The 12282-nt window shown below is 42.4% G+C and overlaps 1 protein-coding gene across 5 annotated transcripts in view; it reads left to right on the forward strand.

Moving 5' to 3' along the window:
- Positions 1-559: 559 nt before the first annotated feature.
- Positions 560-12282, forward strand: part of DPP3 (dipeptidyl peptidase 3) — a 33028-nt gene continuing 21305 nt past the window's right edge. The window contains exons 1-2 of one of the 5 annotated variants that reach the window (XM_072790019.1): positions 560-716; positions 1780-2054. In XM_072790019.1, the coding sequence (XP_072646120.1) occupies positions 665-716; positions 1780-2054 (327 nt within the window). In that variant the 5' untranslated portion in view covers positions 560-664. Of the gene's footprint in view, positions 717-762; positions 1022-1177; positions 1476-1776; positions 2055-12282 lie in introns of those variants that run through there. The other 4 variants (XM_072790018.1, XM_072790020.1, XM_072790021.1 and 1 more) reach the window with 4 other exon arrangements.

The following is a 12282-nucleotide window of genomic DNA, read 5'->3' on the forward strand; positions in this document are numbered from 1 at the left end:
GCAGCCAGAGGTCACAGGCAGCTTTCCCTTCCGTGAAACTGCCAGGCCCCTCGCCCTTTGTGCTGCGGAAACTAAGGCTCAGAGACGTTTAGCAGCTGCTCCAGGCCCTGGCGAAGCCGTGATGGTGCAGTGAAGCACCTTGGAGGCGTTTTCCGTCCCGCGCGGGTGTGGTCGCCTCAGCTCAAGCCCTGCAGCTCGCCTTGTAGGTTTGCAGTCTCCCAAGAGTCTCCACCCGCTGACCCTCGAATCCAGTGAGGGAGAGGGAGTCACGTTACTTCCATGGTGCAGGCTCCCACCCGCAAAACTGAGGTCCGGGGACCCACAAGAGAGCGACTTTGGGGCTCTGTGGGGAAGTCCCTGCCGCTCCGTCCGTGACACCCATGCCGCCCCGCACGGACTCGGAGGGACCTTGTCAGCCCAGTCTGCCGGGACTAAGCCGCGGTCAGGCCGGCCACGCAGGTTCGCGGCCGCCGCGCCGGCACCCTCGTTGACAAAGGCCAAGGCCGCGGGGCCATCCCGCGCGTGACCCGGTGGGGCCCGGGAGCGGCGGCGGCGGGCGACGGAGGGCGCCTCGGCGCGCCTATTGGCTGGAGCTGACGCCCATCCCCGGCCCCGGAGCCCGACAATTGGCCACGGGGGGCGGAGTTCACGGAGCCCCCAATGAATGGGGGAGCCGGAAGCAGGAAGTGAGTTTGCGATGAGAGCAGCTGCTGCAGGTGAGGAGTTGCGCCCGGGTTTCGGGGTCACAATGCGCCATCCTGGGGGACAGGGCGAGTCTGGACCGAACGCAAGATTATTCCCTTTCTGCTTGCCATGCGGTACCCCTTCCGCATTCATCGCGGCCCCGTGGCCAAGGAGTCCCCCGGGCAGCAAAGAGTTAACCCCGAGGGTTGTGCTCTTGGGGCGGAGCATCCGGAGTGGTGGGGGAGGCTGGACACACTGTCCGCGTTAGGAAGGGCGGGGTGGAGCATGCCCTGGGTCGGGAGAGCCCGGGTCCCAGCGAGGCTGTGAGACTTGCGTGGTAAGTTGCGTGGCCTCTCTATGTCTCAGTTTCTCTGTCTGTAAAATGAGTTTTTTTCCAGCTCCGAACTAATGTGGCTCTGTAGCTCCCGTGGCCCAGCACAGGGAGAGGGTAGGAGGATGGAGGGCCAAAAAAAAAAAAAAAAAAAGGCAGTTAAAAGAATGAGAGTGAGACAGATTGGACACCCTCCTGATGAGGTTGGAGAACATTATCCTCCCCTCATTTTAGGGAGGTGGAAATTGGGGCACAGAAAAGTGAAGCAACTGACTTTTAGGAGCCTAGGGCTGAATCAGGTTTGGACCTGGGTCTTTAAGTTGGTAGCCTGGAACTCTGTCCTTGTGAACACAATGGTGGGTGGAATTGAACTTACAGGAGAATTCTGAAGAGGAGGCTAGGAAGTCAGAGAAGGAGGAGAGGAGCCTGAGGGGCCCAGGCTGGGAGTCTAGAGATGCAGGTCTCTGCTTCTGACCCCTCCCTTGTGTTAGTAGGCAAAGTTCCTAGCCTCTCTGGGCCTCAGTTTCCCCATCTGTAATGCTAAAAGTTAAATTCACACTTTAAGGTTGAAGGGCCCAAGGCCAAATATGACCCACTGGTATATTTTATAATATCCTTGCATGAGTCACCTAACCTCTGAGCCTCAATTAGCATATCTGTGAATGGGCTTGGGGGAGGAGTAAATGAGACTATGAGAGTGCAGTTAGGTGGGCAGTTGGTGTGTGGTAAATGATGGCTGTGATGATGGTAATGGTTCTCAGCAGGTCCCATGGCAGACGCCCAGTACATCCTGCCCAATGACATCGGTGTGTTTAGCCTGGACTGTCGTGAGGCCTTCCGTCTGCTGTCGCCCACAGAGCGCCTCTATGCCCACCACCTGTCACGGGCCGCCTGGTATGGAGGCCTGGCTGTGCTGTTGCAGACCTCCCCTGAGGCCCCCTACATCTATGCCCTGCTCAGCCGCCTCTTCCGTGCACAGGACCCTGACCAGCTGCACCAGCATGCCCTGGCTGAGGGCCTTACCGAGGAGGAGTATCAGGTCAGTTCTTTTAGGTCATCCAGCCTTTCCTGAGTGGCTTCTGAGTATGAGGGACCACAAGCAGGGGGACAAAGGTCTTTCTCTTTAGATTAGACCAACAGTACAGGAACCTCTCCTGGAGCTTCAGTCTTCTCATCTGTAAAATGGGCATGAGGGTTGTTTGTACCTCCTAGGGTTACAGTGGCCTGACTTCAAGATAAATAGTGGCTGCTATGAGTGAAGGAAACAGCTATGGAGACTCAGAGATGGTAGAGGAATGAGTCCAGGGTAGGAATTAGGAGGTCTGAGTACTGGACTAGATCTTCCTCTACCATGTTGTGTCCCTGCCTGTCCCCTGGCTTTTGTTTGTTTGTGGGTCTTTTGGCCAAGTAATACTTTTTTTTAAGATTTTATTTATTTATTCATGAGAAACAGAGAGAGAGAAAGGCAGAGACATAGGCAGAGGGAGAAGCAGGCTCCTTGAGAGGAGCCTGATGAGCTTGATCCTGGGACTCCAGGACCACGCCCTGAGCCAAAGGCAGACACTCAACCGCTGAGCCACCCAGGGTCCCTGGCCAAGTAATACTTACATGTATTCGTAGGGCATTGCCACAATGCAGAAAGACACAATACAAAACACAAAGATCACTCCTTGGATGCTGGGGTATATAGCCTAATTCCTCTGTGTATTGCATTCCTACTCCTATACATGCAAACGTGTACTAGTTCCTCACTTTGTCATTTACATAAATGAGATCATGTTCTCCATGTTCTTATGAGTCCTGCCTTTTTTTTTTTTTTTTAATTAAATACCATGTCTTGGAGAACTTCATGGGGCACATATCAATCTACCTCATCCTTTTTGTTGACTGTGAAGCACTCTACTGCTGTGTACACCTTAATCAATTTAATCTTTTCTTTTTGTTGGACATTTAGATTATTCCTGATTCTTCTTAGAAAAGTGCCACAGTGAGCATACTTGTACACCTGTGTGAGTAGGATCTATGTCTAGAAGTAGCATTGCTGGGTCAAAGGTTCTATGTACATTTGCAATTGATTGATGTTGTTAAATCATCTTTTACAAAAGTTTCACCAAGAATGTATGAGAATATGGCCTGTTTTTATATATGTAAAATAAAGGGTTTGGATTGTTTATCTCTGAGCTGAGGCCCAGGCTGTTTCTTCTACCTTTTTTTAACTTTAGTAATAACATCCCATCTCTAGACTTTGACTTATTCATTAAAAGAGTTAATCACTGGGAAAGTGTGGCCTAGGTATTACTATTCCCAGTGGGATATTTTTGTTTGCAAATAGCAGAAACCCACCTCAGATTGGCTTAAGTAAAAATGAAAATCATGACTTCCAGTTTCTAGTCCAGGGTGTAAGGAGCCTACAAGTCACTAGTCCGTCCTAACGACAAGTTAAACTGGAAAATCAATAACTTTTCTTGTGTCTTTAACAGAAGTGAGGGCACAGGGGCTAACTGCTTGCCCCCAAATTGGAGAGACAGACAAGTGGGTACAGAGAATCAGAACTCACTGGTAAAAAAAATTCATGACAGAATCCTTCCCTAGACCAAGTGCTGGAGTAGGAAAACCTAAACTGTGATTGACAAATTATAGGAGGCCCAGTCAGAGAAGGGGTCTCCACACTTTTGGAAATTTGGGGAATGTTATCTTCAGGATCTTGGTCCTCACAATGAATTTCAGAGAGAAAGCCCCATGCTTCTTGCAGGGGTAGGGGAAATGGAACCATTTTTGGAAAATGCCATAATGTTCTGTTCTTTACAGTTTGCTCTCAGGAGAAACTATATCACCAGAACCTAACCTGCTAGGGTTTTATCAGAGCCTAATTGAGCTGGGTGGAGGAAAATATCCCACTCCAGACCGTTCTAGTCATCCTGTCCCACCTAAAACAGGGCAGTGGGTGGGGGGAGACACAGGACTTAGAGGCACATGCGAAGTTCACAGTCCAGAGGTAAAGGCTCACTAAAAGACTGCTGAGACCTAATCATGGGACTGGAGAATGCTTCTCCTGCTTCCACACCTTACCATCCCGTTACTGAAGGCCTATTTACAGCAGTTCCTTTTACCCAGTACATCATGTCTGGCTATGAAGAAAAAAGGACAAAACATACTAAAGGCAAAAAACGCAGTTTGAAGAGATAAAGCATCAGAAGCAGTTTCAGACATGGCAGGGAGGTTGGACTTATCAGACCAGGAGTTAAAACAACCGTGATTAATATGCTAAGGACTCTAATGGATAAAGTAGATAACATGCAAGAACAGATAGATGGGCAAAGAGATAGAAGTCCTAAGAACCAACACTGCTAGAAGTAAAAAAACCCATAGAAATGAAGAATGCCTTTGCTGGGCTTATTAGTAGACTTGACCCAGCTGAGAAACTACTCACTGAGCTTGAGGATCTCTCTCTCTCTCTCTCTTTTTAAAGATTTTATTTATTTATTCATGAGAGACACACAGAGAAAGAGGCAGAGACAGAAGCAGGTCCCACTGAGGAAGCCTGATGCAGGACTCGATCCCAGGATTCTGGGATCATGCCCTGAGCCAAAGGCAGACACTCAAATGCTGAGCCACCCAGGCATCCCATCTTGAGGATATCTCAATAGAAATCTTCAAAACTGACAAGCAAAGAGAAAAAAGACTAAAAAACACAGGACAGAGTATCCAAGAACCATAGGGCAACTGCAGGAGGTGTAATGTATATATAATGGGAATATCAGAAGAGGAAGAAAGAGAAAACGAAAAAATATCTGAAACAATAATGATTGAGAATTTCCTCAAATTAATGTCGTATACTAAACCGCAGATCCATGAAGCTCAGTGAACACTAAGTAGAATATTAAATGCCAAAAAACTACACTTAGGCATGTTTTAAAACTACAAAAAAAATCAAAGAAAAAGTACTAGAAGAAGCTGGAGTTAAAATAGTTCTTACCTATAGGGGAGCAAAGATAAGAATTGCATCCAACTTCTCAGAAACCACACAAGGAAGAAGAGAGTGCACTGAAGTATTTCAAGTGTTGAGAGAAAAAACCACCAGCCTAGAATTCTGTATCTCGTGAAACTCTCCTTCAAAAGTGAAGGAAAAACAGACTTTCTCAGATGAACAAAAATTGAAGTCATGTATGACCAGTAGACCTGCTTTGCAAGAAATATTCAAAGTTCTTCAGAGGAGGGCAGCCCGGGTGGCACAGCGGTTTGGCGCCGCCTGCAGCCTGGGGTGTGATCCTGGGGACCCGGGATCGAGTCCGCTCCCTGCATGGAGCCTGCTTCTCCCTCTGCCTGTGTCTCTGCCTCTCTCTCTCTCTGTCTATGAATAAATAAATAAAATCTTTAAAAAACAAAACACAAAGTTCTTCAGAGGAAAGAAAAATGATAGAGGTCTGAAACTCAAATCTACATAAAAAAGGGAGTACATTGGAGAAAGAATAAATGAAAGTAAAATAAAACTTAATATTTTTTTATTCTTAATCTAAGAGATAACTATTTGTTCAAAGTAATAGCAACAATGTATTGGTTATGTATGCTAATGTTTATATTACATATAATTTACATATTTATACATATATAAAGCCTACATGTGCTTATATACACATGAAATAAGTGACGCAAGTAATGATGCAAGGGAGAGGAGACAGGAATTAGAATTATTTTGTTATGAGGTACACTACCCATGAGGCAGTATAGTGTTATATGAAAGTACACTTGGATTAGTTATAAAGGCATATTGCAAAATCTAGGGCAAACACTGAAAAGTAAAAACGTATAACTGACAAGCTAAGAAAGGAGACAAAATGGACTTATGTAAAAGCTCAGTTAAAACTACAAAAGGAAGAAAAAGAATAGAAGACAAAAAATAGGAACAAAGAACAAGGACACAAATAGAAAACAGTAACAAAGATGGTAGATACTAATCCTACCATATCAGTGATCACTTTTTTTTTTATCAGTGATCACTTTGAACATCAGTGGTCTACATGTTCCAATTTAAAGACAGATATAATTAGAATGGATCAAAAAACAAGACTGAAATACATATTGTCTACAAGAAGCCTACTTAAATAGAAAGACACATAAATTAAGAGTAAATGCATAGAAGGATGTGGGTGGCTCAGTGGTTGGGTGTCTGCCTCTGGCTCAGGGCGTAATCCTGGGTCTGGAGATAGAGTCCTGCATCGGGCTCCCTTCAAGGAGCCTGCTTCTCCTCCCTCTTCTACTTGCTTCTCTCTCTGTGTCTCTCATGAATAAATAAATAAAATCTTTTTTTAAAAAAAGTAAATGGGTAGAGAAAGATATACCATACCAACACTAATGAAAAGAAAGTGGGAGTAGCTATATTAATTTTGCAAATTTCAGAGCCTGGAGAGTTATCAGGGATGAAGAGGGCATTACATACAATAAAAGAGTCAGTTCTCCAAGAAGACAACAGTCTTTAACGTGTATGTGTCTAACAGAGCATCAAAATATTTGAGACAAAAACTGATACAACTGCAAGGAGAAATAGATGAATCCACTACTACAGGTGGGAGACTGTAGCATCATTCTAGCAGACAGATCTAGCAGACAGAAAATCAGTAAGGACCTAGTTGAACTCAACAACACCATCAATCAACTGGATATCATGCCCATCTAGTAGTCTACTTCATCCAACAACAGCAGCATATGTATTCTTGAGCTCATATGGAAGGTCCACGAAGAGAGACCACATTCAGGTCTATAAAACACACACCTTAATAAATTTAAAAGAACGGAAGTAATACAATATCTGCTCTTAGATGAAAATGGAATTAAATTAGATATCAATAACAAAAATATCTGGAAAATCCCCAAATACTTGGAGATTGAACAACATACTTCTAAATAGCACATGGGTCAAAGAAGAAATCTCAGGAGAAATTTAAAAATATTTTGAACTAAGGGGTACCTCGGTGGCTCAGTCAGTTAAGTGACCAACCTTTGTTCTCAGCTCAGGTCTTGATCTCAGGGTCATGAGTTCAAGCCCCACATTGGTCTCCACACTGGGTGTGGGGCCTACTTAAAAATATATATATTTTGGGGGATCCCTGGGTGGCCCAGCGGTTTAGCGCCTGCCTTTGGCCAGGGGTGCAATCCTGGAGTCCCGGGATCGAGTCCCACGTCAGGCTCCTGGCATGGAACCTGCTTCTCCCTCCTCCTGTGTCTCTGCCTCTGTCTCTCTCTACGTCTATCACGAATAAATAAATAAATCTTAAAAATATATATATATATATATATTTTTTTTTTTTGAGGGGGGCACCTGGGTGGTCCAGTTGGTTAAGCATCCAACTCTTGGTTTCATTGGTTTCAGCTCAGGTCATGATTGCAGGGTTGTGAGACTGAGCCCTACATCAGGCTCTGGGCTTACAACAGAAGCTGCTTAAGACTCCTTCTCCCTCTGCTTCCCCTACCCGCATGCTCTCTCTCTCTCAAATAAATAATAAATAAATAAATTTTATATATATATATATATAATGTATATATATATATACACATACATACACACACATAAACATGCATATATACACATACACACATAAAAATATATACATATATATTTTTTGAACTAAAATGAAAATACAACTTGTCAAAATTTGTGGGATGCAGCAAAAGCAGTGCTTAGAGGGAAATTTATAGCATTGAAGCATATATTAGAAAAGAAGAAAGGTCTAAAATCAATCATCTGTTTTCACCTTAGGAAAAAAAAAGAAGAGCGAATTAAATCCAGAAGAAAAGAAAAAGAATTAGAGCAGAAATCAATAACATTGATAACAGGAAATCAGTAGGGAAAATTAATGAAGCCAAATCTGGTTCTTTGAAAACATCAGCAAAGCTGATATCTTAGTCTGTTTGGACTGTTATAACAAAATACCACTTGAGGGCAGCCGGGGTGGCTCAGCGATTTAGCGCCACCTTCAGCCCAGGGCCTGATCTGGAGACCTGGGATCGAGTCCCACGTCAGGCTCCCTGCATGGAGCCTGCTTCTCCCTCTGCCTGTGTCTGCCTCTCTCTCTCTGTGTGTCTCTCATGAATAAATAAATACAATCTTAAAAAAAAAAAAAAACCACTTGAGTGGCTTATAAAGAGAAATTTATTTCTCAGAGTTCCGGAGACTGAAAATCCAAGAGCATGGTTCAGTTTGCAAACTGCTAACTTCTCCCTGTGTCCTATCATGGTGGAATGGGTGAACTAGCTCTCTGGTGTCTCTTATAAGAGCACTAATCCCAATGGTGAGGGCTCTTACCCTCATGACCTAACCACCTCCCAAGGGCCCCACCTTCTAATACCATCACTTTAGGGGTTAAAGTTCAATGTATGAATTGGGGTGGGGAACACAAACATTCAGACCATCATGATTGATTAGCCTCTGACCAATCTAAGGGATAAAGAGAGAAGTCATAAACTATTAATGTCAGAAATGAAATTTGAGACATCACTATAAATCCCATGGGGATTAAAGAATTTGAGTCAGTAATTAATAACCTTCCCAAACAGAAAGTACCAGGCTCATATGGGTTCACTAGTAAATTATTCCAAACATTTAAGGATATTATGACAGTTCTCTATGATCCCTTTCAAAAGAGAGAAACGGGTACCTAGTTGGCTCAGTCAGTTAAGTGTCTGTCTTCAGCTCAGGCCATGATCCTGGAGTCCCAGGATTGAGCCCTGCATTGGGCTCCCTGCTCAGCAGAGAGTGTGCTTCTCCCTTGACCCCTCACCCCGCTTGTGCTCTCTCTTTCACTCTCAAATAAATAAATAAAATCTTTAAAATAGAGAGAGGAACAGAGGAAATCCTTCCTAATTTATTCAATGAAGCTAACATTATCCTAATTCCAAAACCAGATAAGGGCATTACAAGAAAACTACAGACCGATATCTCTCTTTTACATAGATGAAAAATCCTCAACAAAATATTAGCAAATCAAATCCAACAATGTATAAAAAAACTATACACCACGACCAAGTAGGATTTACTCTGGGTGTGCAAATCGGGTTCAACATTTGAAAATAAATAATTCATCATGTCAACAAGCTAAAGAAGAAAACCATGTGATCATATCAATAGATGCAGAAAAAACATTCGACAAAATCCATATTTTAGGAATAGAGGGAAGCTTCCTCAACTTGATAAAGATAAAGCCTATCTATAAAAACCCTATAGCTAAAAACAAAAACCTGTAGCTAACATCATATTTAATGGTAAAAATCTCAAAGATTTCCTACTAAGATTAGGAACAAGGCATGGAAGTCCCCTACCACTGCTTTTCAGCATTGTACCAGAAGTCCTACCTAATGCAATAAGGCAAGAACAGGAAATAAAACATGCAGATTGAGAAGGAAGACACAAAACTGTCTTTGTTCACAGAAAACATGATTGACCATCTTTGCACAAAATCCAAAAGAACTGACCAAAAAATTCCTGGAACTCATAAGCAGTTATAGCAAGGTTGCAGGGTACAAAGTTAATATGCAAAAGTCCATTGCTTTTAATATACCAGAAAGGAACAAGAAGAATTTGAAATTAAAACCATAATACCATTTCTAATAGCACACAAGAAAGTGGAATATATAAGTTAAAAAATACAAAACAAAACAATAATACAAAACATATATAAAACTATGAGGAAAACTACAAACCTGATGAAAGATATCAAAGAACTAAATAAATGGAGAGAGAAACCATGTTCATAAATAGGAAGATTTAGTATTGTCAAGATATTAGTTCTTCCCAACTTTATCTATAGATTCAATGCAACGTGAATAAAAATCCCAGCAAGTTATTTTATTCTCAACACAATATTGGGGAAAGAGTGAAGAAGAATAAAGTTGGAGGATCAGCACCATTCACTATAGACTTACTATAAAACTATAGTAAATCAAGACAGTATGGTGTTGGCCAAAGGATAGACAAATCAATCAACGGAATAGACCAGAAATAGACCCCCATAAATTCAGTCAACTGGTCTTTGACAAAGGAGCAAAGCAACAAAATGGAGTAAAAATTGTCTTTTCAGCAAATGGTTCTGGAATAACTGGATATCCACATGAAAAAAAAAAAAGAAAAGGAAAAGAAAAGAAGAAAAGAAAGAAAGAAAGAAAGAAAGAGAAAGAAAGAAAGGAAGAGAGTCTAGATCAGATGTGAACCTTACATCTTTCAAAAATCAATTCAAAGTGGATCACAGATTTAAATGTTAAATACAAAACTGTAAAATTCTCAAAAGATAACATAGAAAATCTAGATGACCTTGGATATGGAGATGACTTTTTAGGTAGAAGTCCAAATATAATCCGTAAAGAAATAATTGATAAGCTGGGCTGCAATGTCATTATTTTAAAAGATTTTATTTATTTAAGAGAGAGAGAGAACACAAGCAGGGGGAGGGCAGTGGAAGAGGGAGAAGCAGGCCCTCCACTGACCAGGGAGCCCGATGTAGGGCTCCATCATGACCTAAGCCAAAGGCAGACACCCAACTGACTGAGCCAGCCAGGTGCCCCTAGACTTCAATGTAATTTAAAAGTTCTGCTTTGTGAAATACACTGTCAAGAGAATGAAAGTCAAGCCACAGAAAAAATATTTGCAAAAGATGTATTTGATAAAAGACTATTAGCCAGAATATATATAAAGAACTCTTAAAATTCAACAATAAGAAAACAAGCAACCCAATTAAGTAGGCCAAGACTGTAACAGATACTTTACCAAAGAAAATATACAAATGGCAAATAAGTGTTTGAAGACATGTTCCACATCATATGTCATTAGGGAATTACAAATAAAAATAATGAGACAACCACTACACACCCATTACTTTGCCAAAATCCAAGACACTGACAACACCCAGATGGTGTTACGGATGTGGAACAACAGGAATTCTTGTTCACTGCTGGTGAGAATGCAAAATTATACAGCTACTGTGGAAGGTAGTTTGACAGTTTCTTGCAAAAGAAACCCACTCTTACTATGTGATCCAGCAATCATGCTCCTTGGTATTTACTGAAGTGAAATCTTGAGGTAAAGACTTATGTCCACACAAAAACCTGCACGTGGATGTTTGTAGCAGCTTTATTCATAATTGCCAACAGTGGGAGCAACCAAGATGTCCTTCAGTAAGTGAATTGACAAATTTGGTCCATCTAGACAATGGAATATTATTTGGTGCTAGAAAGATATGAAGTATCAAGCCATGAAAAGAGATGAGGAAAGTCAAATGCATATTAGTAAGTAAAGGAGCCACTCTGAAAAGCCTACATATATTTAATTCTAAGTATAGGATATTCTGGAAAAGAAAAAACCATGGAGATAGTAAAAAAAAGATCAGTGGTTGCCAGGCATTGAGAGGGATATATAGGGCAGTGAAACTACTCCATAGTACAGAGTAATGTATCTACATAATAGTGGGTATATGCCATCCATTTGTCTAAACCCATAAAATGTACAACACCAGGAGTGAACCCTAACGTAGACTATGGTCTTTGGGTGATGATGTGTCTGTGTAGGTTTATCACTTGTAACAAATGTGCCACTCCAGTGGGAGATGTTGATAATAGGGAGGGCTGTTCGTGTGGGGGCACAAGGGTACATGGGAAATCTGTATACTTTTTGCCCAGTTTTGCTGTAGATCTAAAATTCTCAAAAAAAAAAGTATTTTTTTTAAAATTTTTTTATTTATTTATGATAGGCACACAGTGAGAGAGACAGGCAGAGCACAGGCAGAGGAAGAAGCAGGCTCCATGCACCGGGAGCCTGACGTGGGATTCGATCCCGGGTCTCCAGGATCGCGCCCTGGGCCAAAGGCAGGCGCTAAACCGCTGCGCCACCCAGGGATCCCAAAAGTCTATTTTTAAAAAGAGTTCTAGGCTCCCATAATTGAAAAGTCTAGAGCTAGGGCAGGATTCAGTCATGGCTGGATTCAGGGGCTCAGTGATAGCATTTTTTTTTAAGATTTTATTTATTTATTTATTCATGAGAGACACACAGAGAGAGAGGCAAAGACAGGTAGAGGGGGAGCAGGCTCCCTGGGGAGCCTGATGCAAGACTTGATCCCAGGACCCGAGGATTACTCTCAACCACTGAGCCACCCAAGTGCCCCACTGATAGCATTTTGATGCAGTCTTCATCTCTCAGCTTTGCTTTCTTTCCTCACTCCAGTAGGGGAGGTCGAGGGACTCCAAGCTCGATGATCCCTAGTATAGGAACAGGCTCTCTGCCACTA

The sequence above is a fragment of the Canis lupus genome, chromosome 21 (genome assembly GCF_048164855.1).
Source record: "Canis lupus baileyi chromosome 21, mCanLup2.hap1, whole genome shotgun sequence".
NCBI classification, from domain to species: Eukaryota; Metazoa; Chordata; class Mammalia; order Carnivora; family Canidae; genus Canis; species Canis lupus.